The sequence below is a fragment of the Macrosteles quadrilineatus genome, unplaced genomic scaffold (genome assembly GCF_028750875.1).
Source record: "Macrosteles quadrilineatus isolate MER2022 unplaced genomic scaffold, UCM_ALF_1.0 Scaffold_5__1_contigs__length_97177068, whole genome shotgun sequence".
NCBI lineage: Eukaryota > Metazoa > Arthropoda > Insecta > Hemiptera > Cicadellidae > Macrosteles > Macrosteles quadrilineatus.
In genome coordinates this window covers 71999414-72023511 of record NW_026542598.1, presented here as the reverse complement: position 1 = coordinate 72023511, position 24098 = coordinate 71999414, and the positions used below count along the sequence as shown (strand labels likewise).

Sequence of the window (24098 nt, the reverse complement as noted above, 5' to 3'; positions counted from 1 at the left end):
GTATGTTGGAGCTCGTTCGCTGCGCTCACTTTCCTTCAGGTTAGCTCGTTCGCTACGCTCACTTGCCTTCAGGTTAGCTCGTTCGCTACGCTCACTCGCCTCCAGGTTGCAAATTAGCTGTTGTCATAAATGTAAAAGAAATAATAGTGCTAGTGCTGCACCCTGTTGGTAATCCTTGTAACTTTAATGCTATTGAACATCACAGAACAGAACCAACTTGTTTAATTGAAACAGCTGTTAAGATTCAATAATTTCATTTCTCATAAGGTTAACATGGGCTTCCAGAAATTCCACGTCAAAAATCGACAAAAACTTGATTTTCAAGGGTTTACTGTTAAATATCTAACTGTCTCATATTCGATGAAATACGTCTAAAACCATCTCATATATGTATAGTATTTGGAAAATAAGTTTCAGGCGGGACAGTGCTATAGTTATTGAGGAGTAGTTGTAATAAAGTGCGTATTTTAGCGTTACCAAGAGAATGACAGATAGACAGACAGACAGACAGACAGACAGACAGACAGAAATTGAGATAAGGTTTGATTCGGTTTCTCTGACCTATGAAATGTAAAAATAACCAAAAAGTTCATTATTCTAAGCAATGTACAGACAAAACTCTAATTTTATTTATATAGATTACCCATATGGGTTGTCATATTCCCTATGAATAAATTATGGTAGTGTACAAAATATGTACAGTATAGTTTTATTTTTGTTTTATTTTAATAGGCAAATTAATAAAAAATGAATATAACTTTTCCATAATTATCTGTAGTTTTTTAGGATAATAAATTAACTGTAAATGATAAAATCTAAGACTTCAAAATTTATTTTAATTAATAAATACAGCTTTCAGAACATTCTACAAAGACCACTGACTTCTGTAAGAGGTAGACACCCTGTATAGACAAATTGTTAGAAGACAAAACTTATTAAAAAACATTTTACCTAGTAAAAAAATAAATCAGTCTTAAAACAGTCAAACTAGTTAAAAAGTATAAAATATTCCAAAAACACCCAGTCCATTTTCTAGGAGAAAAAATTAAATCATTCTCCTTCATTTACGTAATATTTTCCTTGCTTAAATTTTGCATATTATTTTCAAACCACCCAACAAAATATCTAATTACAATACCAAGCAATATTTCACAGTTTTATTGAAAAATCAAAACGTATTTAAACACTAAATATCTAAGTTGCAACAATAGACTTACAAATTAAAGTGTGTAGCGTCTTCACTACATCAAATCACAAGTAGGTACCTGATGATTATAGAAGGTAATGGCTGAGTTACTCACTTCCTACCACCCCTCCCCCCTCTCACCCTGCGTGCTGCGCTGTCACCTTGTATGATCATAGGTAAACATTGAATTTAAATCATCACGGAAATAAAGCAACAAGGAATGTTCCAACTCCCTCATTGAAAGTTTGTCCACGACAATTAAAACATATGTTTATCATAAATAATAAAAGTTTATTCGTTTATTCATAGATTTTTTCTATTGCTTTGATAGTTTTTAACTGGTTTAGTAAAAAAATATGACAACCAGAATATAGTCTACATCATACACACTAATAAATACCAAACAGAAATATACCTTCAATTTGTCTTCAGTAAATCCATGATGATAAAACTAAATGAGTTTTTTAAGCTATATTGTTGATAATCAAAGTATAAACCCCCTTTTAAAGGAGCTAAATTCATGCAACCTCCCCTTCACCTAGTAGCACAGAATATAGTAGCCTAGTGTCTACTTATTCTGTGTGAGTATTAGAAGATCAGGGGGCCGATCCTGATAAAAATTATAACCTTTTTGATGGATCAAAACTGAACTGTCCTTGATTATTGGGCTTTCCTTTTGATAAATTCATATTTCTGACTTGAGAACCAAAGGTGGTCACATTCAGTTACAATGATGTCATCTCATTCAAAACTCATCCTTCACTCATCTTCCCCAATAGATAGTATGTTAAGGTAATAAAATCTAATAATAATATCATAAATGCTTATGGGGTTGGATCTTAATTTACTCTTTCTAATATCAGAAAAGTTTGATGGATATATCACATCAATTTTTTTTTATCCATTTAATTTTGATATGATTTGTATTTGTAAAACTTCTCTTAATTGAACAATATATAAAAAGCTGTAGCTGTAAGGCTGAGGTGAAAAAAATCAAATGAAATCCCCTAGGATGGAAGTACCACACCTTGTAACTACAATTTCCTTCTTTCTAAAAATGTACTAGACCAGTAGCGCCTTTCCCAGTTACAAATGAAAAAAAGACAATAAAAATTAATTCAAATTTTAATTTAAACTTACCTTGACAAAGGAGTTTAGACAAAGGGGAAACATTTCTCTACCAGTTTCTCTGGTTAACTGAGTAAAAAATCGAGGGAATCGAGACTTTCCGCCGGTAACAACTTCAAAACTCATTTTGTATAATGGCCTGTAATTTGCCCCTATGCTTACAACAATGTTTTATGTGTACAGTTTGATGTTCTTGTTTAAGCACATCAGATGTAGCCTAATTTTTCCGTTGGTGCTTACAAATAGTTAATAACAGCAATATATAACTGAGAAAAGTTCATAAATAAATATACCCCCGCCACAGCAAACTTGCAGACTACAGTAAGCGAATTTCCATTTGCCCGATTGGATTTTCAATTAAATCCATTTAAATAACATTATGCTTAACAAGTACCAAGGTTTTGCTGCTACAGGGAGGGTAATCAAGTGGGTTTTTTATATTTTAGTAGAATATTTTTAGCTTGGTATAAAATAAATTAATTTGCCAAGTTTAATAAAAATATATCCGTAAACAAGCAAACTACAACAGTTTACTTACATAAGAATTATTCTCCGCTTTGAATTTCTTTCTAACCGTAGAAAAACCTTTCAATATACTAAATGATTTTTATTTTTAAGCTCTAAAAATGGTACTAAGAGAAATTAGGATTTTTTTTTCTTTTGAGGGTTTGAGGGTTGTTTTTAGGGAACAGAAGAGGGGTATTAAATTGGTCTGACTCAATGCATTGCCCTAATAAAAACCACCACCACATACTTTAACAGTTTATTGTACATCCTAACCCCTTAACTGGCTCATATTGAAAAAAAATTATTAATTAATTTGTTATCCACTTTCACTTACCCAATTTTAATCTTTACAATACTACACTGTATTTCACCAAATGTAAATGTTACAAAATTAAAAAAATTCTTATAGTATAGAATTTCACAAAAACCCTGCAAACTTTTTAAACCAAAGAAGAAGCAAAGGAGGGGAAATTAGAGAAAAGATAAACATGTGAAATGCAGCTTTTAAGGCCTTCGCATTATTTTTCTGTTATTTACACTAAAGGTTGTTAGTTATGCAAATAAGTCAAAGTACATCGAGTGCCGCCTTTATTTCCACTTTCTTATGTAATATCTTTTCTTGGTGTCTACAGGAGCATGAAAATTTACTTCATAGGGACTTGACTTGACTTGACTTGTTCTTATTGTACGGGTATTACAAAGTTAACAGTAATACAACGGTTGAATACTGTGCTAACGACCAACAGGGCCAAAGTCCTAAGGATGGGAGCTCGGCAATAACTAAGGCAGTGAAGTGAGGGTTTACATGGGGCTGGGGAAGTGGAGTGACTTGGTTGATCAATGGCGTTGCTTTATTTCATAGTGGTGGAATTACAAAGATTTCAGATCATCGTATGATTAACATGTTGCCAACAAAGACAAGCAAATTAACATGTCAAACATGAAGTATATAATCAAGATATTACAGAGAGGTAACAACTCTGTAGACATTTTATTTCGAATTGAAGAAGGAAAAGAAATGTGAACACCACTTTGTGACTTACATTTTACTATACTATTATTTACATGTTGTGCACAACAGTTAGGCTACATCACGTTTCGTCATCTCCACTTTCTTGTGTCTCAGTCTCAGTGTCTACTGGAGATAACTTGACTGGTAGTCTATCTCCCCAGCTGGTTACTTTGGCACATTTGTACAACACCCTGGACAAAACATGTGGAGTGAAGTGTTTTATTTGTCTCAATGTTCTCTCCTTTGAAACTGAATGTTGCTGGTTTGATTATGAGTAAGATCGATTTTGGACCCATATGTCATATCTTACAAAACTACCACTTAATGATATCTAACAAATTAATGTAAGATAGTATGAAGACCAAGTTTTGACTGTTTTTTAATAACACATAAAAGTGCTGATGGTATTGGAAAGTATAAAAGTAAATAAAGTATCAATGTAGATAAACTGGCCTAAGAGTTTATCTCTACATAAACCTTTAGGAATAAAACCATGCAAGTAAGATGTGCCTTATTCAGCGACAACCCAGATGTTAGCTTAAGGAAGACCGTCATCTCGCGGGCTGACAATATAGAGTTGTCGTTTATTTTACCGACCACCAATGAGGTAATACAGTTTTATTTTTGTGTTTTAATTTTGACTCAAACTAAATACAAAGAGTTATTCTATCACACATAAAAAAATCTACTAGTTTATACCAAATTCAAAACATTGATTGAATGAAAATATTGTAAAACGTTATTGGACCAACACACTTAATATGACAACCTATATTATAAACTAAGAACAATGAGTATGACTATGAAATGTACTAGGCTCAGACTTACTTGCCATGTTTACTCTTGGTGAAGATGATCTCACGCAGGTCACCATGAGGTGTGCAGAGGCGACAGATGACGTGGTTGTGTCGCTGCAGCACAGGTCGCACGACTCTTGGCCACTCGCTCTCAGGGCCTGGCTGCCTCTCACCTGACAAGACAATTCAACCAAGGTAATCTGGCACGTTGTAACCTTTTTGCACATAACCAAAACTTATAAAGAGTCATAAGATATATGAGGGTTCTGAACTAAACCCAGCTGCCTTTAATTGTCGAGCCTTTAACTGGCTGGGCTAAAGAGTAGCTACGTAGCTGAGATATATTGAATGTAGTGCTCGCTTAGGCTACTAGTAGCTAGAAATTCACCAGTTTGATTCTGAGAAGTCAGTAACTTTTTGATCGGTGAAAACTCGATGCGTTTGTCGATGATCAGCTTTTGAACGTTCCTAGGTTAAAAACCAGCTGCATTCCTGTACTCATCTTCACCTTAAAATACGCATCCTAATGTGTCAGCCTTATCTAAAATTTCATCTAAATCTATTCTAACCTAATCACAGCAGTTCCATCTATGTAAACTGATATTTTACAGCCTCCTTGTGCATTTGATGCTTCTGTTTTAAAATTTCATGGGTGATAGATTAGTAATGTCCAACTGTAAGTTGTTTCAAAATTTAAAATCGATAACAAATATTATTTAGGGTTACCAGAAATTTTAAAATGACCTACTACAACTAAAAACCTACTACTCTATGGCATTTCCACAACAAAAACACAATTTTCCAGGTGGAAAGATGTCTTGATAACTTGTTGAATAGGCCTAGTTCAGAGATTTTTTCTTGGCAACTGCAGTGTCCTAAACAAACAAATTCAGAGCTCTTACCACCATACAAGATTATAATGAAAGGATTTCCAAAAAACAAAGACAAACTCACCTTTCTTAATGATCACATAAGACAGCAGCTCCTTTTTTATTTCTTCCTTCTTTCCCACTTGTAAATCAAAATACTTTACTTGGTAATGGCAAGGATATGGACCTCGTAGGTACCTGGGACAACCTTCTTCATGGGGGCACTAGAAAAGAAAAAGTAAACAGCGTAAAATTGTGAAAAAGACTCTTAACAATGTCTGTAGGCCTACTTGTAATTCATCCTCAAAAGTAACTAAGTCAAGCTTTTGGGTTTGTTAAGTGTGGCTAAAGCAATAAAAGATTATCTGGACAGCTTAAGACTTAAAATTTAAATCTGTATAATCATCTAGCCAATGTAAATGTAAAACAAATCTCATTACTAATTATTTTAGAAATTTTCAACAAAACCATTGCTGAAGTAATTTCATTAATAAAAAATGGAGGCTTGAATATAACCTTTTAGAAACCAACTATGACACCTAGGATGTTTTGCAAAACATATTGTCTATAACTAAAACTTTTATTCCTAAAATGTGTATAAATGTGTAGTGTTATGTTTGTATTTTGTACTTATTCTACTAATGATGGGTTTAAGTAGACCTATAATAAATAACATTGTTATGGGCAAAAACAAGCATTGTTATAGGATACAAGCTCTAATAATTTTAACAACAAAACTGGTTCTCAATAAAAACATCAGAACAACCTGTAGATAATGACGTTTCTATGGAAACAGATAACCATTTATTTACACTAAAAGTTGGTGCAATTAGAAAGTTAGGGAAAAGTCATGGAAAAGAAAAAAACAAAACAAGAAACAAAATCAAGATGAGAACTAAACAATTGGAATTAATCAGAAGACAATAATATGAAAGTGATATAAGGAAAAGGTACATGAATAACTACACTGAAAAAGAGAAATGAACTGAATGTTCAATAGTTGCGGGTAAGGGAAGACGAATACACAAGTGATGTTTTCGAATCAAAGGAACAATAAGAATACATGAAGAGAAACAAGGTAAATACAAGAATTGAAGAAGCGTCACAGAGCAACTAACAGGAACTAGCAATGGAATAGCTAGTCAGAAAACAGTAGCAGAAGCCAAAGAAGTCAAAGAGTTGCACTAGGAGAATACGAAGCAGTGGACAACATCTGGATAAGAAGAAAGAAATGAAGAGTTTATTATGTAGTATTAGTAGGTATATTTCTAAGTGTTAGTTAGTATTACGTATTATATAGTATATAAATTAGTATTAGATATCTTGCTATGTAATAATATTGTACCGAGTGAGGTAGCATCAAGCTGCTTCACATTCGGGAGGTCTGACTATCGGACCGACCATTCCGAGGTGAGTTTGTATGGTTTCTTACCTCATTTAGGCAAATGCCGGAATGGTTCCCTCAAGGGCCATACCCCGCCATGCAGAATATAATTCTGTTTGGTTTATTATAGTTACCCCCAGTAGGTAAAATTTGTTGAAAATAAATTATTCGAAAGTAAAGTCATGTTTTAATTATTGGATTGATCAATAGGGTTAGATATCAAAATAAAGTAATTTTGGTTTCTCTGCTTATAAACACTGCCTTGACGAAAATCTAAAGAATACAAAGTTTAGAAATGTGTCTACAGAATATGATACGACTCTTGTAACTACTGTACATTTAAAATGTGTTATAACATGCAATTTGGGTGTAGTTTTGCCCTTTTGCCCTATGGAGAATATGAATGAATACAGGTTGATTTACAACTTTGTATTTAAGTTTATATTTTCAAGTTATAGATTTATGTTTACAAAATTCAAGAGTGTTTAAAAACATATTAGCCACTGGACACTTCATACACAAGACACTTCTATACTATACGGGTTCTTCACAATTCTGTTCCACTTGAATTAGTACAGAAAGAGGGTTTAAAGATTACAATATCATATTTTCCATGCCTCAGCTCCCTTTTGTAGCTGTCAGATTCAGGGGGATAGTAGACTGAGGTTACCTAATTACATCTTTCATTCATTTGTCGTACACTTAACTGTGTCCATGTATTAGAATGACATGATTTGCGCCAAGTAGGGGCTCAAATCAATCTATTTAAAACCAGATTAACAAAAGATACAAGGATACAATCAAAACCAAACTGCAGAACCCTAAAAATCAATTACCTATCGTTTACAGGTACGGACGGATTTAAGTGTTTGCTCCTGCTAAGACCTTTTCTAATTCATATTGGCAGGACAGTAGGGAATGGGCACCACTACTCTTTTGATGTATTTGGCTGCCTTGGTTGCCGTTCACAGTTTCTGAACCCAACTCCCGGTGCGTGCCATCATCGGGCCATGCCACCCCCAGACAGGCTGTCCCTACAACTATGCAAGAGTGTCTAGTGGAAAACACACCCCTTAGAGGATATTGGTCTCTCAACACGTCATGTTTGTTTATATTTAAGTCTAGATTATTTAACTTACTGGGGCTACAACATGAGCTGGAGTTTTTTCATTGGCCAATGAAAGAATGAAATCTCTTGCTTCAACAATAACCTGTAAAAAAATAAGGCGTAAGGACATTTAAACATAGTGTACCCCTGCTCTTATTTAATAGCTGTGTTGACTATGAGTAGTAACTATCTATGAGTAAATGGTGATTCAAACGCTGATAATAAAGGGACACTCGATCTCAGGTTATTGGTAGTAATAATTTTAAAATGACAAACTTCCAGTTAGGGTAATTTTAATGTTAGTATATAACAAGAAAGTACCAAGGGACCAAGCCTTGCTTGGTTGTGGTTAATTATGTTTTATCGTTAAAACAATATCGTAAACAAACGATAGACATATTATCAATGAAATAATAACAACTCTGTATTGTAAAAGTATGCAATTAAACAAAAATAAGATATGATTTTATAATCTTGCTTAAGTTAAACTGCTACTCGCACCAAATGTTTCTCCCTTTTAGTAATTTAAACCCCTTTGTTCGACTTTTACACTCACCAATGACAGCAGATAAAAATATTATACAAACAAAATCATATTAGTTTCTAAATAGATTGTGATAACAATTTTTCACTTTTTCGCTACTATTTCTAAAGAAATTGAGATTCTATCTTTTTTCATTGGGATTTATCATATGGTAATATTGTTATGCCAATTAAACCCCCAGATATAATTAGTTTACTTGGAATGCCTCAGTACTTCGGGGATTAAGTTTTGGAGGGAGAGGGCTGAGTAAAATAATCAGTAGGCTATTTGATTGGATCTATTTTCACCTATATCAAATAATCTTCAGTGTAATCCTTGCTCAATAGTTACAACTTATGTAATTCCCTTAGTACCATATTTTTAATTTTGCTAGTATACTGTGGATGGCTTATTATAAACACATGTGACAAGTCTTTTGTTTACTATTTCCTTGTTATTTTCAACCAACATAGTTACTTCGCAACCCACAGGCCTTATGATACATTTTTAACTTTTTAAGTTTCAAATGAGTTGTGTAGCAAAAAATACAAATTTACCTGAGGTAGTGGCTGTCACCAACCACGTTTTTAGGGCTAAAAGTCCCTAATTCCAAAATTTAGTCAACATCCTTCTGCTGCATTCCGAGATATACAAGGTGTCCCATAAGTAAACAGCCAAACTCCGGGAAATGGTTCTATGGGTCAAAATAAAGAGAAAATCGAGAATAATATTTTTTCCAAAATCGCTTTGTTAACAAGATATCTGCCATTTTGTATTTTTTACATAAACATTTTTATTTTTGGATTTTTTTCAACCAATCTTTATAAATAGTGGTATGTATGTTAAGGTAGAAGAGCCCCATGTTAGAAAAAAAATCATCTTCATTCAACTTAAAATTTCAAAATGGTGGCCATTTTAATTTTTTAAACTTAAACTACTCAAAAACGGCTTATTTTATGAAAATATTCCGAGAACACTTATAACCATTTCCTGGAGTTTCGCTGTTTACTTACGGGACACCCTGTATAGCCTATTACAGACAAACACAGACAGACATACCTCCTTTTTTCCCCCCTAGGACGCTAGGCACGAGCCCGGAATTGTTTTTCAAATTACTCCAGGCTAGATCTAGGGGTTGCAGCATTATCACTTCGATAAAATCCATTGGTGATTTGGCGGGATTTGAACCCGGGACCCCTGGAACCAAAGTCTCGCGCTCTAACCACTAGACCAGCTTGCTCCCCTAGACACACCTCATATTAGAGTATACGATAAGCATACTACGTCAACACCGGTCAACACACTCATGTGTTACTAATCATAAAATAAATTGTCTACAGCTGATCTGTGTGGATGGGATACCTACAACTACAAGGAAGTTTGGCATTACCTTGAAGCCAGGCTTGGTCCCTTGTTCCACGATGACCAGGAAGTCTTGTGTTTTGTGCCAAAGATTCAGCAGGGTATTGAGACGAGCATCCCGGCTAGGCAGTTCTAGCAGTGAATGTGCACTCACCACGATGCTGTACTTTCGCTGTGAACAACATTCAGTTAGTTGGTGGTATATTTTTTAAGTAAGATTTTTGAACTGAAAACTATTTTCTGTCTAAATGATTCCTTAACTCTATGGATTAAGATTCTATAAGATCGTTTGATGGACACCAGGCAGAGAAAAAGATTGTATGATTTTAATCAAGAATAAAATCTTTAGTCCAACAAAATAAAATGGAAAATGGCATAATAGATATAACACGACACATGGTTGATTGAGATTGAATGGTTGGATGATTGAAATTTGAGATGGAATTGACAAAGGAGAGATGAAGCTATTTTAAATACAAATATGTAAGAACCAACAGAAAAGAAAGAATCGGAGGCAGGTAGTTGAAAAAGCCAAATAATTACCTTTTACATGAAAGTGCTGAGAAGTGAGAGTAGTGAAATATAATTAAGTAATGAATAAATATCAGTGAATGAGGTGATTTTAGTTATCACGTTGGTTGCAGAACTGCAGCCACTATCAAAATTGTTTTTAATTTATGGAGAACCATTGCCAATTACTAACAAAGAAAACTCCTATTACATTAATAAAGAGATAAGAGAGAAATTATGGAAAGAAAGAATAAGATAAAGATGATTTGGACATTGATGATCTGAGGAGAGAATGCCTAAGTAATGGATTTGGATTTAATGATGATAGAGGAGAGTGAGTCGGTGACTCTTTCGGTAGTCCCACACACTTCGAGCTCAAAGCAGCGATGTCTTGGGTTTGGATCCTAGTACTGTACCTGCCACTACTTTTTATCAGCACACTTCATCCTTTCACTCTTGTTTTTCTGGATATTTTCACTCACAGGTTTGTAGCCTATGTGGACAGGAAAAAAGTAAGGTTAAAAGAGGCTGCCAACCTCTTAAAAAAACATATTTGAAAAAGAATGAAAAGCAAATTACAAATTATAAAAGATTTAAAAAAAGAAAGTGGATGGTTGAGATGAAGAGGAGCATAAGAGAGTAGTGAGATGACAGAGGGTAGAAGAAGAGAAATTTGGAAGGATAGAAGAAAACGGAAAGACCTAATAGACACCCAGGAAGAAGATATGTATAAACTTCTATTCAAAACAAAACCACAAAAAAACTTAAAGTTTTAATCAACTCACGTGTTGGGAAGGCAAGAAGGATCGATAGTAAACGTTCAGAGGAACCTCAATTTCAGGATTCCCACCTCTGATGATGAGACTGGATAACTCATTCATACTGTTGGAGCTGTCAATGTTCACAAACTCCTTCAACGAGTCTCCCCAATATGCTTTGGCTGCCCTGAAAGAGGACATTTTATAAACTTGCCTGAAATTTAATTGATAAGGTTTTTTTAAGGATAGAGCTCAGATATGAGGAAAATTAAGTTCAATGGGCTTACAAGAATATGATACTGTACTATTTTACTAAGAATTAAGTGAATGCACTGTTTTATGTCATAACTCAAACTCAACTAACTTTATTTACCTTTTTACAAACATAGTATAACAAATAAACATATGATAATAATTAATAGAAATTAACAGGTGTTATGAAATAAACTGTTCTCACAACATCCTCCCTTTTAAGTTTGAAAGTTCTTCAACCAGCTTGGTTTGTGTATATTTCTCTTTAGACGGTTGTATGGTTCTGTTTGATGTGTATTCGCTGACAAATTTTGTTCACGGTTTTCCTCTCTTAAATAAGGGGCAAGTTTGAGGTGGAATCGATTTCTTCTCACATTCCTCTTATCAGTTTCAACAATATATGAACGAGGGCTGTCCAGGATTTTCACAATTTTGCCATGTCTTCTGAGGTCCACAATCCAAACTGGGTCTCCTATATGAAGAGGATTGAGAGTTTGCACTTTATGCCTTCTATCATAGTTGTGTTTGTACTTCTCACGATATGTTTCTTCTCTCCCTTTAAGATCCTTTAGATCTGGTTTTCCACAAAGCAAATGTCCTGTCTGAGGCAATGTGCTCCGTAATCGCCTGTTCATAAGAAGCTGAGAGGGACTGAACCCATTCCAGAGGGGTGTCGTTCGATAGGCTAGAAGCGCTAAATAAGGGTCTTCCACATTTTTCTTTAGAATCGTTTTGGCGATTTTCACTGCCGCTTCAGCCTCTCCATTGCTTTGGGAAAATGTTGGGCTACTTGTTATATGCTTGAAGCCATAAACTTTGGAAAATGTCTTGAAATCTGAATGTTCAAGGACTTGAAATTGAGACCCACAGTCAGACCTAATTTCTTCTGGAATGCCGTGTCGACAGAAAAAGGCTTTGCATCTCATTATTACTTCTCGTGATGTTAATGACTCTAATTCAGCTATCTCAAAATATCTGGAGTAATAATCTGTCACAGTCAAAAACCAAACGCCTTCAAGTTTGAACAAATCCATCGCAAGTGTTTTCCATGGCCTGTCAGGGAATTGTGTGGGAAGCAATGGTTCATGACTGTTCCTTGAATGTTTAATACAAGTAGGGCATGATTTCACCATACTTTCAATGGCTGAAGAAATTCCTGGCCACCAGTCTGACTCTTTTGCACGTAAACGACACTTGGTGATTCCAAAATGACCTTCATGTACTCTTTGAAGTGCCCAAGACTGCAGAGCTGGCGGTATTACAAGTCTTGAACCTCGTAGTATCATCTCATTATCAACACTTAGCTCATCCTTAACTGAATTATACGGTTTTAGGTCATCTCGTAATGATGTCTTAGAAGGCCAACCTTGGATGATTATTTTTTTCAGTTCACGTAAAGTCGGATCTTTATTTTGTTCCTCCAATACTTTAGCAACTATGCAGTCGTTTATATCGATGGACGACAAAACCATTTGAACAAACGCTTGAGTTTCTTCTTCTAACTCACGGTCATCAGTACCTGAAAATGGGAGAGGTGCTCTTGAAAGAGCATCAGGAACTAGAAGCTGCTTTCCAGGAATATAAGTAATTGAAAAATCATATCTCATGAGACGCAATCGAATTCTTTGAATTCTTGGAGACAATTCATCAAGATGTTTGGATTTCAAAATTTGAAGTAGTGGTTTGTGATCTGTTTGTATTGTTATTCTCTTGCCAATAATAAATTCTTGAAACTTTTCACATGCCCAAGCAACAGCTGTAGCCTCCCTCTCGATGTTTGCATAGTTTTTTTCAGAAGGAAGAAGGCTTCGGGATGCAAATGATACTGGTCGTATAGAACCATCACCTTGAACTTGAGAAAGAGTTGATCCTAGTCCTTGAAGCGAGGCATCACAGGAGATAATTGTTTCCCGATTTACATCGTAAATGGCTAGGCAAGGAGAGTTAGTCAAAATGAGTTTTATTTCATCAAAGGCCTTCGCCTGCTCTGGACCCGATATCATAGACTAAGCAATACAAGTAGACTCCTCATCCCATTGTAAATTTTGAAGCTTGTTTTTTGTGTCTAGTTCATGTACGTCCACTCTGATTGCTGGGGTAGACAACATTTTGTTTATATTATTTTAGGGTTATTTTCATGATTTGTGCTTTATTATTTGGTTATATAACCAGGAGACCAGTTATTGTTTATGATTAAATCGTTTTATTTAGTTAAATTATGATTTAAATGACTGAAATAACAAGAAAACAATTGTAAACAAAACATAACCTCTACAGTTGGACGTACAGAATAAACAATAAAATTAGCTTCAGCTGTTCCATAAGGATGACAAATCTACTAAGGGAGTATGATTTATCTATGCCGATATCCATGGAACGTTAGCTTGAAGTAGTGAATTCATTGGGGCCAAAATCTTAGCTTTGTCAGGAATAAACTTACCAAGAAAGTTTACCATCCCATTGAACCTTTGAAGTTCTTTTACGTTTTTTGGGCAGTCCATTTTGAGAATGGCGGAAACCTTTTCTTTATCAACAGAAATTCCATCGGATGAGAGGAAATGCCCGAGGAATTTAATACTTGACTTCCCAAACTCAGTTTTGTCTTTGTTAAGTGTCATTCCTACATTTTTAAGCTTTTCAAGTACTTGCCGAACAACTGTATCATGTTCTTCTTTCGTTTTGCCCCAAATCAGAATATCGTCCATATGGACTGCGACATTTGACTGGTTGTCTAAGATTTTGTTCATGCATTTCTGAAAATGTTCAGGTGCTGATGTGATTCCAAATGGAAGTTTGAGAAATTTAAAACGTCCAAAAGGGGTAAGGAAAGTAGTTAGATCCTGGGAATTTACATTTAAGGGGACTTGCCAAAAACCACTGTTTGCATCAAGTTTTGAAAACCATTTTGCTCCTGAGATTGAGCTGAGAGACGTTTCAATTTTGGGAATCGGATGATAAGACCGCTGGATGGATTCATTCAACTTTGTTAAGTCAACACATATGCGGACATCTCCATTAGATTTAGGCACTACTACCATTGCTGAGAACCATTCAGTAGCATGCTCAACTGGTGTGATTACATTATTTTGTACCATACTTTCTAGTTCTTTTTTCACTTGACACATTAGGGGTAAAGGTACTGTCCTAGGAGTGGTTATTGCGTATGGCTTTGCGCCATCCTTAAGTGCTATTGTGTAGGGATCAGGAATGACGCCCAGACCACTAAACATTTCATGGTATTCGGTAAAAAAGTCACTGTCTACCTCTGCAACTGAATTAACAAAAGTTAAAATTTTCAAGTCCTGTATTGCTGGACGACCAAGCAAGGGTGTTATGAGTCCCTTCACTACGTATACCATGTGATTTATTTTAACATCTCTGTATTGGATATTAGCTCTAACACAACCTACAGTTTCTAATTTTGTTCTACCAGCCCCAAACAACTCAACTAGAGTCGGCTGGATCCTACTTGGATCAACTATGCCAGGGGGAATTACTGTTACATCTGCCCCTGAATCAATTTTAAATGTTTGTGGTTTTCCCTCAAATACTAATTCTAGTTTCCAGGGCTTACATTTTGACCCATCCCCAAGTGTACCTATGAATACTTTATTATTTGAAGGTCCAAGTTCACTTAGGCTACTTCATTTTCGTCAGTTACTTCCTGTGCTTCTTTAGATCTGCAGACCTTCGAAAAGTGACCAATCTTTTTGCATAAGTTACATGTTGCGCTTTTTGCTGGACACGTGCTTCTTGGATGGGACGGTTTATAACCACACCAGATACATTGCGCTGGGTATTCTTGTTTCTTTTGACGAAACCTATATCCTTGATTTTGGTAGGAACTCGATGACGTAGTTGCTTCAATTTGAACTCTTTTCTCATCACATAAATCTGCCTTCTCTTTCTTTACGTTATCTGCATGTCTTATTACTGTAATGGCCTTGTCTAAATTCATCTCGGGATCTAGCAACAAGCGATCACTACGTTTCTCATCATTTAAACCCAGTATTAGTACCATCAACACCATTTCATCATTAAGTGAACCCCAGTCACAGGTTCTAGCCAAGGAATGGAGACTAACTATAAACTCTTCAACTGTTTCATTAATTTTTTGTTGTCTCTTCAAAAACTTTGCTCTTTCAAAAATTAAGTTCCTCCGTGGAATAAAATGTTTGTCAAATAAATCTAAGACTTCTTCAAATGTTAGCGTTGATTCGGTTGCTAAATTAAAAGATGCAAAAATCTCATCAGCTTTCTCACCTAATGTGTATATAAGAGTGTTGATTTGTTTGTTCTCAGACTCTTCAGATAGCCCAGATGCTGACCGATATCTTTGAAATCGGGTTTTCCATCTTGGCCAATCTGCTGGTACAAAGGAGAAACTAGCTGGAGGCTGAATAACTGAATGAGTTTTTGATACAATGATTGACTTCTTAGTTGAATTGTTGTATTCATTTTCTCTGCTTCTTTCATTTTCATTATCTTCATAGTCAGATTGTTTCCTTCTTGGATTTTTCTTCTGAGGCATAGCTCTAAACCGCTGCCACCATGTACTATTTTACTAAGAATTAAGTGAATGCACTGTTTTATGTCATAACTCAAACTCAACTAACTTTATTTACCTTTTTACAAACATAGTATAACAAATAAACATATGATAATAATTAATAGAAATTAACAGGTGTTATGAAATAAACTGTTCTCACAACAGATACTGATTTTTTTGACATGGCACAGGACTCTTTTAGAAGTTAGAGAAGTGATCTCAGGGTTGCCACCAAAGTGAGATAAAAAAATTCATGCATAATTCAAGGTTTTCATTGGTAGTTTTGAAAAATTCATGGGGTATATGCTCGCACAATTTCACCATAAAAGAGTGTTGCCTAGTTCAGAATTGTACATTAATTTATCGACAATATATAGTTTTGTGTGCTACTATCAAATAAAACACATTTCATGTGTTTATTTTAGAGTTAAAAATAATAATTTAATATAATTTATCCAGTCTAAAAAAGTAAAATCACAGATGAAAAAGGATTAATAAAAATCTTGTGTGTGATAATAAGATGTAATTATTAAAAAAAAATTGAAACATCTGATTTAACAACATCATAGGCCTAATGATAAATTCAAACGTTAGAAGAAATAATAAATAAAAAAATAAGTCGGATTGGTAGTTAGGTCTAGGCCTAACCTAAAAAACATTGCATCCAAACATAACAGGTTTAACTTAGTTAATCCAGCAATGGCCTAGAACTTTACTGTCTAAACATCAAATTAAGATAATAGGCTACTATAAAAACAAATGTTAAGAACATGATCAAGAAACGGTTAACTTGGTAATGAATGGGCCATATCTAGGCCTACTAAAACGCACATGCAATTTATTACTTTATACTGTAACACAGTAGGCTAGCCTACATTGTAATCCAAAACTGAATCTTGGCTAAGTTAGGCCTGAACCAACTTTTATTTATTGAGAAGATTAAAGGTTACCGACTGACTGATAAAAACACTCTAAAAAGGTAAGATTATGTAAATAAATATTTAGTTAAAGCTAAGAACGAAACAAAAGTAATGGAATGTATGTAAGTTTAGACATAGGCTAACTTACATTAAGTAATAAAAAAATAATTAATTACATTACAGAAAAGGTTAAAATAAACTTAGTTAGGAGGATGTTTCTTCAGATTGGATCAGTTTATATATTATTATTTGCCTACACAGGTTTAAATCACAGTTAAAACAATTATTTAATTAAATTTACATCTCATTAAAAACTTAGTTAGATTCGTATTGACTGAAAACACCTAGTTATATGCTTCAACAAAGCATTTACATTTACCTTCCTCAGAACGAAATCACCATTTTTCAGCACAACATTGACTTCTTGCAACTTAGGCCTAAATAAATAAACTTAATCTCACGTTGTAACACATTTACTCAACACTGACAGTAGTTTGAAATGACGACATATTTGACCAAAACAAACACAGAAGACGATTAAGTTCCAGCCGGCGCAAGCCATTTTGACCTTTATGGCAAGGCAAGGTACTTCTTATTTTAACGTTGTAAAGTATCGGAAGTATAATATATCAGTAATAAAAAATATTTAATCTGAACACTTGTTCCACTGAGTGTTGGGTAATCAATTATAAGAAGCACAAAACTGAATCACGAGTGCAACAAGTGATCTTACTGTCCAGTGTCCACCACTACTTCAAACGTTTGACTCGTTTCTAAGTTTCAGATCAGTTTAAAACTTTTAGGTTATGGTTACTCTGTATTTCCTTCCACACGAACACTAGAGTAGAGAGAGTAGAGAATGAGAGCGAGCATCAATTCCGATTGTCGATGTTTTCGAAACATCGATGTCTTTTCTATCGATGTTCGAAGTTATTTGTTTACATCGATGGTAGATTACCGAACCGATGATTTGGTTTGTTACATCGGTCTTTTAGGCCAACAAAAGTAATGAAATATGAAATATTGATGTTTTCCGTAACTGAATTGTATTGGTTTTAGGTTAATTGGCTGTTACAGTGCAGAGAACAGACAACAGACGAGAAACTCGGAACAAACATCGATGTGATCGATGTTTTAGCTCCGAAAGCATCGATTTTATCGGTAGATCGGTACTCGCACAGACAATAACTCGGTGGTAGAGATGGGCGTTATAAAACATAACAGGAATAACAGGATGAATAACAGTGTTGCGGCCACGGCAACGTTATCGCGGCAACACGTTGAAGAGAACTCCCTGTTATTATAATAACGTATCTATCTACACAATGTTGCAGGAAAGCCGCGCGACAACGAAAACGAAAACATGCATTGCCATTAGTGCCGTTGCCGCAACGCTACCAGAGCAACGATAACTTCTGAAACGAACTAGAATAACGCATCCTGTCTGGACAACGCGGCAACGCCCGACTCCCGAGTCCCGACTACAACTGAAAACTGAACTGATCAACCGACAATGATAACTGAACGCCGCAACAGCAACACCGACCGGCGGACAACGGTTTATAGCGGCAACGAGTTGGCAATCGTTATTGAAATAACAGGTTGCCGCATTACGTTATTGGGCAGCTGCGTTATCGTTATAACCGTTGCCGGAAAACAACGATAATTCCCATCTCTAGACTACTCGGCTGACGTCGGTTGCGATTGGATTTGACCTTGAATAAACTACGCAATCGTTTCTGTTCGTGCCATGGCAACAAAACTTTTTATCTCGACACTCCCACTTTGACGTTTTATCTCGGTGTTCATTTCGAGAATGGTTTTAATACGGAGTATTTGATTCAGCACATTTAGGGGTTTTGGCTGAATTGTTAATAATGATTTTGAGAATTCATGGTCCAATGACGAAATTCACGCATAATTCACGCACTTTTTCATGGTCACCTAAATTCACGCATAATTCACGCTTTTCAAGGTTTTCATGGCTGGTGGCAACCCTGGATCTCTTAACCCATAGACTCTCAGTTTCTTCAGGTAAACTAGCAAAAACAATGGGGGGCAGTGGCCCTCCCTAACTTTTAAGGAAAGAGGAAAATTAAATGCATCATAAGTAGAATAGAAAGACATCAATCATTGAATAATTTGGCAAATAACTTCTTGAAGCGGATTTGAACTACAGAATTTTTAGGTCAATAAGACCTAAAGATTAAAAATGGAAAAACCAAAATGGAATATTTGTGACCAATTCCCCCTTCAATTTTGATATGACGCCCAGTACATCTTACAGAATTTTTAGGTCAATAAGACCTAAAGATTACAAATGGAAAAACCAAAATGGAATATTTGTGACCATTCCCCCCCCTCAATTCTGATATGACGCCCAGGATGTAGGTACCGGTACTGTAAAAAAAAAAAAAACTCTAACCTAACATCCAATTATTATAATGATAAATTTACAACTAGTATTACAAAAAAGTTTGATCTCAGTTACATATTTTATGAGTAAAATTGTAAGGCAACCACAGACAAACAGTTCCTATTTTATGAAAAATAAGAGAAAACTCAACCGAAAAATGTAACAATGTGCAATCTATATTTATGGTCAAGTGAGGGGGAATTCATATTTAAGAAATTTACAGCTTAAGGAAACTAAAAAAAATATACTGACCATGAAACAGATCCTATTCCTGCCCCAAAGTCAAACAAGTTGACAGGTTTGTAGTCTGGGTGAAGCATTGCGATTTCTCTGAACACTCTCATGACGGCAGCGTAATTAGGTGCGGATCGAGCCATCAAATACACCATAGACGAGTACTCTTGTAAATCTAGAGGGCTCCACCTATAGTTATATTTGCTCATAAGGTTAGCAACACTGGCCTTCACTAAGTTGTTATAGTGGTGAGCCTGGTCGTCAGTGAAATCATCGGGTAGTGGAGGCACTGTAAAATAACATAAATACGCTATAGTGAATCAAATATCTACCTACTTAATGATAAAAGAAATAGTGTCATAAAGCATAATGAGATACAAAAAAGTCAACTACGGTTCTCAAGAGGCTCATTAATAAAATTCCAACATTAAAATAAAATTAATTGATGTAGGCTTAATGGGAAAACATCTTCTAAACGGAGGTAAACAAATGCGTCCTAGTCTAACTCTAACATAGTTCAAAGTGTTGCTTCCCTAAGAACATAATTACAATATGATAGATTACGTACCTTTTTGTCTGTCTTCAGTCCTTACTTTTTAATATAGTCAAGGGTGACTAGTTTCAGGTCAGAAATTACCCATTTTCAAACCCATATCATCAAATTGGTTAATCCATAGGTCTAAATACGACAGAAGTCTTCGTTATAGCATATAAATACACGTTGACACATCAAGTTCACAAATATGTGTCAACGTGTATTGTATTTATGTGTTACTGTATAACGAAGACTTCTGTCGGATTTATGGACCAACCAATTTGATGTTTTGGGTTGAAAATTGGTAATTTCTGACCCGAAAAGAGTCACCCTTGACTTTATTCAGGACTGAAGACGGACAAAAAAGTATGTAACCTATCATATCATTCGTACATCCGTCTTGGTAGCAAAAATGTTTAAAACATAATTACCTCATTGTTTTAATTGCTCACACACACACAGATATATTTAATCTCCAGCAAATTATATAAAATTCTCCCCCATAATGTTCTTCTGATGGAAAGATAGGTAGTTTAAGATCGATACTAAATTATCAACTAATTTTTGAGTAAAGAAACATGCAACAATTTTAAAAATACAGTAATTACTTCTGGATTTTACGTTTTCTTTAAAACTGGCTACCCTTTCTCGTAAATCTTCTTCCTCCCAGGGATAATGACGGCTATATAAGTAGTTGGTGAGCACTTTTGCATCGTCTAGTAAATGCTTGATGGTATGATCTGAAATCATAATGCGATGTTAATGTTTGAAGAAAGTTGCTTGAAGTAAAGAGAGATTTCCAACATGACGTTCCTGTGGGAAATTTTGGGATTGAACCATTTGTCGATCTGAAAATAATTAGAACCATTATTGGCCCCTAAGTCATTACAAACATTAATGGATATAGTTTGTAAACATTTCTCAATCTCTTCCTTCATTATTGCTGTGCAGCTATAGCCTTATTGTTTGCGATTTGTGGTTTGCCACTTGGAAATGTTCTTGAATGGCAATCAATTATTAATTGGGTAAATGCATTCTGAATGACAGGAAAAAAACTAAAAATAATCATTTACAAATTAAAAGTAAAAATTTAAAATTAATGTCTTTACAAAATTTTTACTGCTCATATTTTCCACAACACTATGGCACCCAAACACCAAAAGAACACAATCCTCCTGTTACTTAAAAACCAAGACCACTCTCTCTTCTCTCCAACCAACATGACTGCTATTAAATGATTTGAAGAAAACAATTAACACACTCCATAATGAACTACCCTATTAAAAAAATTATAACATTAACTTACCTTCTGTAAGAATTTTGACAGTTTTTACAATATCTTCAGGCAGTGAACAAGTAGGTTGTTTAAGAACTCCTGGATGTTTTCTTGGTTTTATCCGTTCGCTTTCAATATCATCCTTCACTTTTAAATCCATCTCAGGCAATAACGCTTCCTGTTTTGTAATCTAAAACAATAACCATCAATTTGACAAAACTTGTTTATGAGCATGCCTACAGTAACAGGAACACAAATAACTAGAGGATTAGGCCTAAAGGAATTACAATACAAAGGATTTAGGCTAGGCCTGATACAGTATAATCTCAATTATCTGACCTAAACTGAAAAATAAGAGATTACTAATAGTAAATACAGGTGGCATGCAGTGTGCGGTGAGAAACAAGGAAACATAAGAACAGTTAAGGGTGAAAAAATATGTTGTCCAGACACATGCTACTGTGTACAGTCATGCCATAAAATGCCATAAGAACATGATCTCACGGTACTCGATGGTCCATAGGGTGGGTCTGATAAAATGGAAGATGGTATAACTGAACAATTGATGATCAAGGTTCTACTTGAACTTGATTGATGTCCTTCCAAATAGTGTCAATCAAGTCAGCTACACCCGAACAGGAGTTGTCTGCTTTAATGACTTAAAAATGCACAATATAAAGTTAAAAATTATAATTAAAAATTTGCAACAAAATTCAAATTTTGTATTCAGTGGTCCACCCAAAAGGCTACATCTGTTGTAAAGGTAGAGAGGTTTATTTTTATTTTTTAGGTAACTTAATTTCTTATAATGTTATGGGTGACTATTTTGTTAAAAGTTGGTACCTACCAATGAGGGTTCCAAATATTTAGACCTAGGCCTATTCAACAACAAAGCTACGAAAACGCTAATTTTATGGTGGTGATTACAAATGTGTTTTGACTTGTGTAATATGTTTCTTTAGTGTTTTGTAGAATCATTAACTGAGTTTCACATTTATTGCACCTTTGATGTTGCTACAATTGAGCATGAAACATTGAAAACATTTTGAGCTGATTGATGGTTTTGTTTAATGACGAAAAACAAACAAGTCTTGACCAATGTCTAGGCGCCTACTTTGTGGGGGCTATGTCATGGTTCCGATACCCAGGATTTTTCTCCCAAAAAACGGGATTTTTAGACTATGTGCAGGATTAAAACAAGATGTGGGATAGAACGCTATTTTCAGATCTGATGTCTGATTTTCTTTATAAACATTGTTTTCCAGACAAAAAACATCCTACTTATTTTACTTAATTGATTCAGGAAATTGCCATAGCAAGGTTTTTAAAGCCATTTAATCTTGATAAAATGTCAAAAAAATCACTCGGGATAGAACGAGAAAATTCATGCGGGATAAAATAGGATTTTCCCTCATATTAAGTTTATATCTTAGCGGGATAAATTAAGATTTTACCTGGTTAGCAGGATTTTTGTTACGTTATGTGAAAGCACTGCAACATGGATGTATGGTGTATGGTTAAAAGTGCCAATATTATTTTAACTTTACTGTACTTATTAGAAAAACCATGTCCACTTGATAGTAACTTAACTTATGAGTTAAGTTAGGTAGGGCTGCACTTTACTTTAGGTCCTACACTCATTCGAATGAAAATATCGATCGATATATCGATTGTTTCATTCGATATATCGTTTGGTTAGTTTAAGGTTAACCAAATGATAACTAATCAAATGATAGGCCTATATCGAATGAAACAATCAAATAAACGATATTTTCATTCGAATGAGTGTAGTAGGACCTAAAGTAAAGTGCAGCCTTATTTAGGACTATGTGTTGTTTTCCCTCAATGAAAACTTGAAGTGAGCCCGTTTGTACAAAGATGGTACAATGTATTACAGCAACCTAATATGGTTAAAGTTTAGACAGTAAACAGGGTGTGGGTACACTTCCACCCCCCCCATACATCCATACATTTCCACCCACTTGCGTGGGTGTTGGCACAAACAACCGAATGAGTAATAATGATTATTCGATTGTTTAATTCGATATATCATTTGGTTAATTAGGTTAGGTTAACCTTATTAGGTTAACCTAACTAACCGAATAATCAATATATCGATCGATATTTTCATTAGGTTGTTCGTGCCAACAGATATGGAAGTGTACCCCAGAGCGTTAGTAGAGAACAGTGTAAAAAGGAACTTACTTTCCTAATCTGTAACCATGATAGGCCTACTCTTTTCTTTAACAGACCTAAAAGAGAATTTGATCTTAGATACATATTATTGACACTTATTAATTGATATTTCATCTTTTCTATTAACAATGCAACATAAATACTAAAGTAAAAGTTTATATTTCCGTTCAGTTCGAGCATCAAGCGCCGGTTCAACAAACATTACCCTCTTAGGGCCTCTTAATAACAATAAACAAGAAGATAACCTCAACTCTCAACTCTCAACAGTCAACACTCAAAACTAAAAAAAAAAGTAAATAAAGTGTGAAGTAAAAACCCAATGTCAGCTGCAGCTGTCACTTGTCACTGTTGGGGTTGGGATTTCCTTTTTGCTGGGTTGGCAAAATGTTACGCTGTTACTGTGCCGTACTGTGTCATGCAATTTTCTTAACCATCGATTATGAAAGTAAAACAAAGCCTCCCGTTATAAATTGGCCGTATTTATTTAACAAGAATCATTTCATTCTTTGAAAAGGTCAATGGTAGCTTGGCGTTGGTTTAGTAACTACCGGTAGTGATTAAATATTAAACTCCAAC

At 34.9% G+C, this 24098-nt stretch overlaps 1 protein-coding gene across 1 annotated transcript; it reads right to left on the bottom strand.

Moving 5' to 3' along the window:
- Positions 1 to 3861: 3861 nt before the first annotated feature.
- LOC128995372 (methyltransferase-like protein 17, mitochondrial) lies at positions 3862 to 23768 on the bottom strand. The gene is made up of 10 exons (XM_054420379.1): positions 23532 to 23768; positions 21357 to 21516; positions 20659 to 20790; positions 19534 to 19804; positions 11172 to 11331; positions 9905 to 10048; positions 8023 to 8094; positions 5585 to 5723; positions 4662 to 4803; positions 3862 to 4024 (listed from the first exon to the last, which is right to left on the bottom strand). Exons 1-10 carry the CDS (start codon positions 23700 to 23702, stop codon positions 3913 to 3915), a joined length of 1503 nt encoding a protein of 500 aa, XP_054276354.1. The 5' UTR covers positions 23703 to 23768; the 3' UTR covers positions 3862 to 3912.
- Between the last annotated feature and the right edge of the window lie 330 nt (positions 23769 to 24098).

Coding starts and splice junctions, on each gene's coding strand:
- LOC128995372 (XM_054420379.1), bottom strand. CDS start 23,702: ATGCTCGAACTGAACGGAAATATAAACTTTTACTTTAGTATTTATGTT. Junction 20,791..21,356: donor TGTCAAAATTCTTACAGAAG/GTAAGTTAATGT, acceptor TTATGATTTCAG/ATCATACCATCAAGCATTTA. Junction 8,095..9,904: donor GGACCAAGCCTGGCTTCAAG/GTAATGCCAAAC, acceptor ATTTTTTTACAG/GTTATTGTTGAAGCAAGAGA.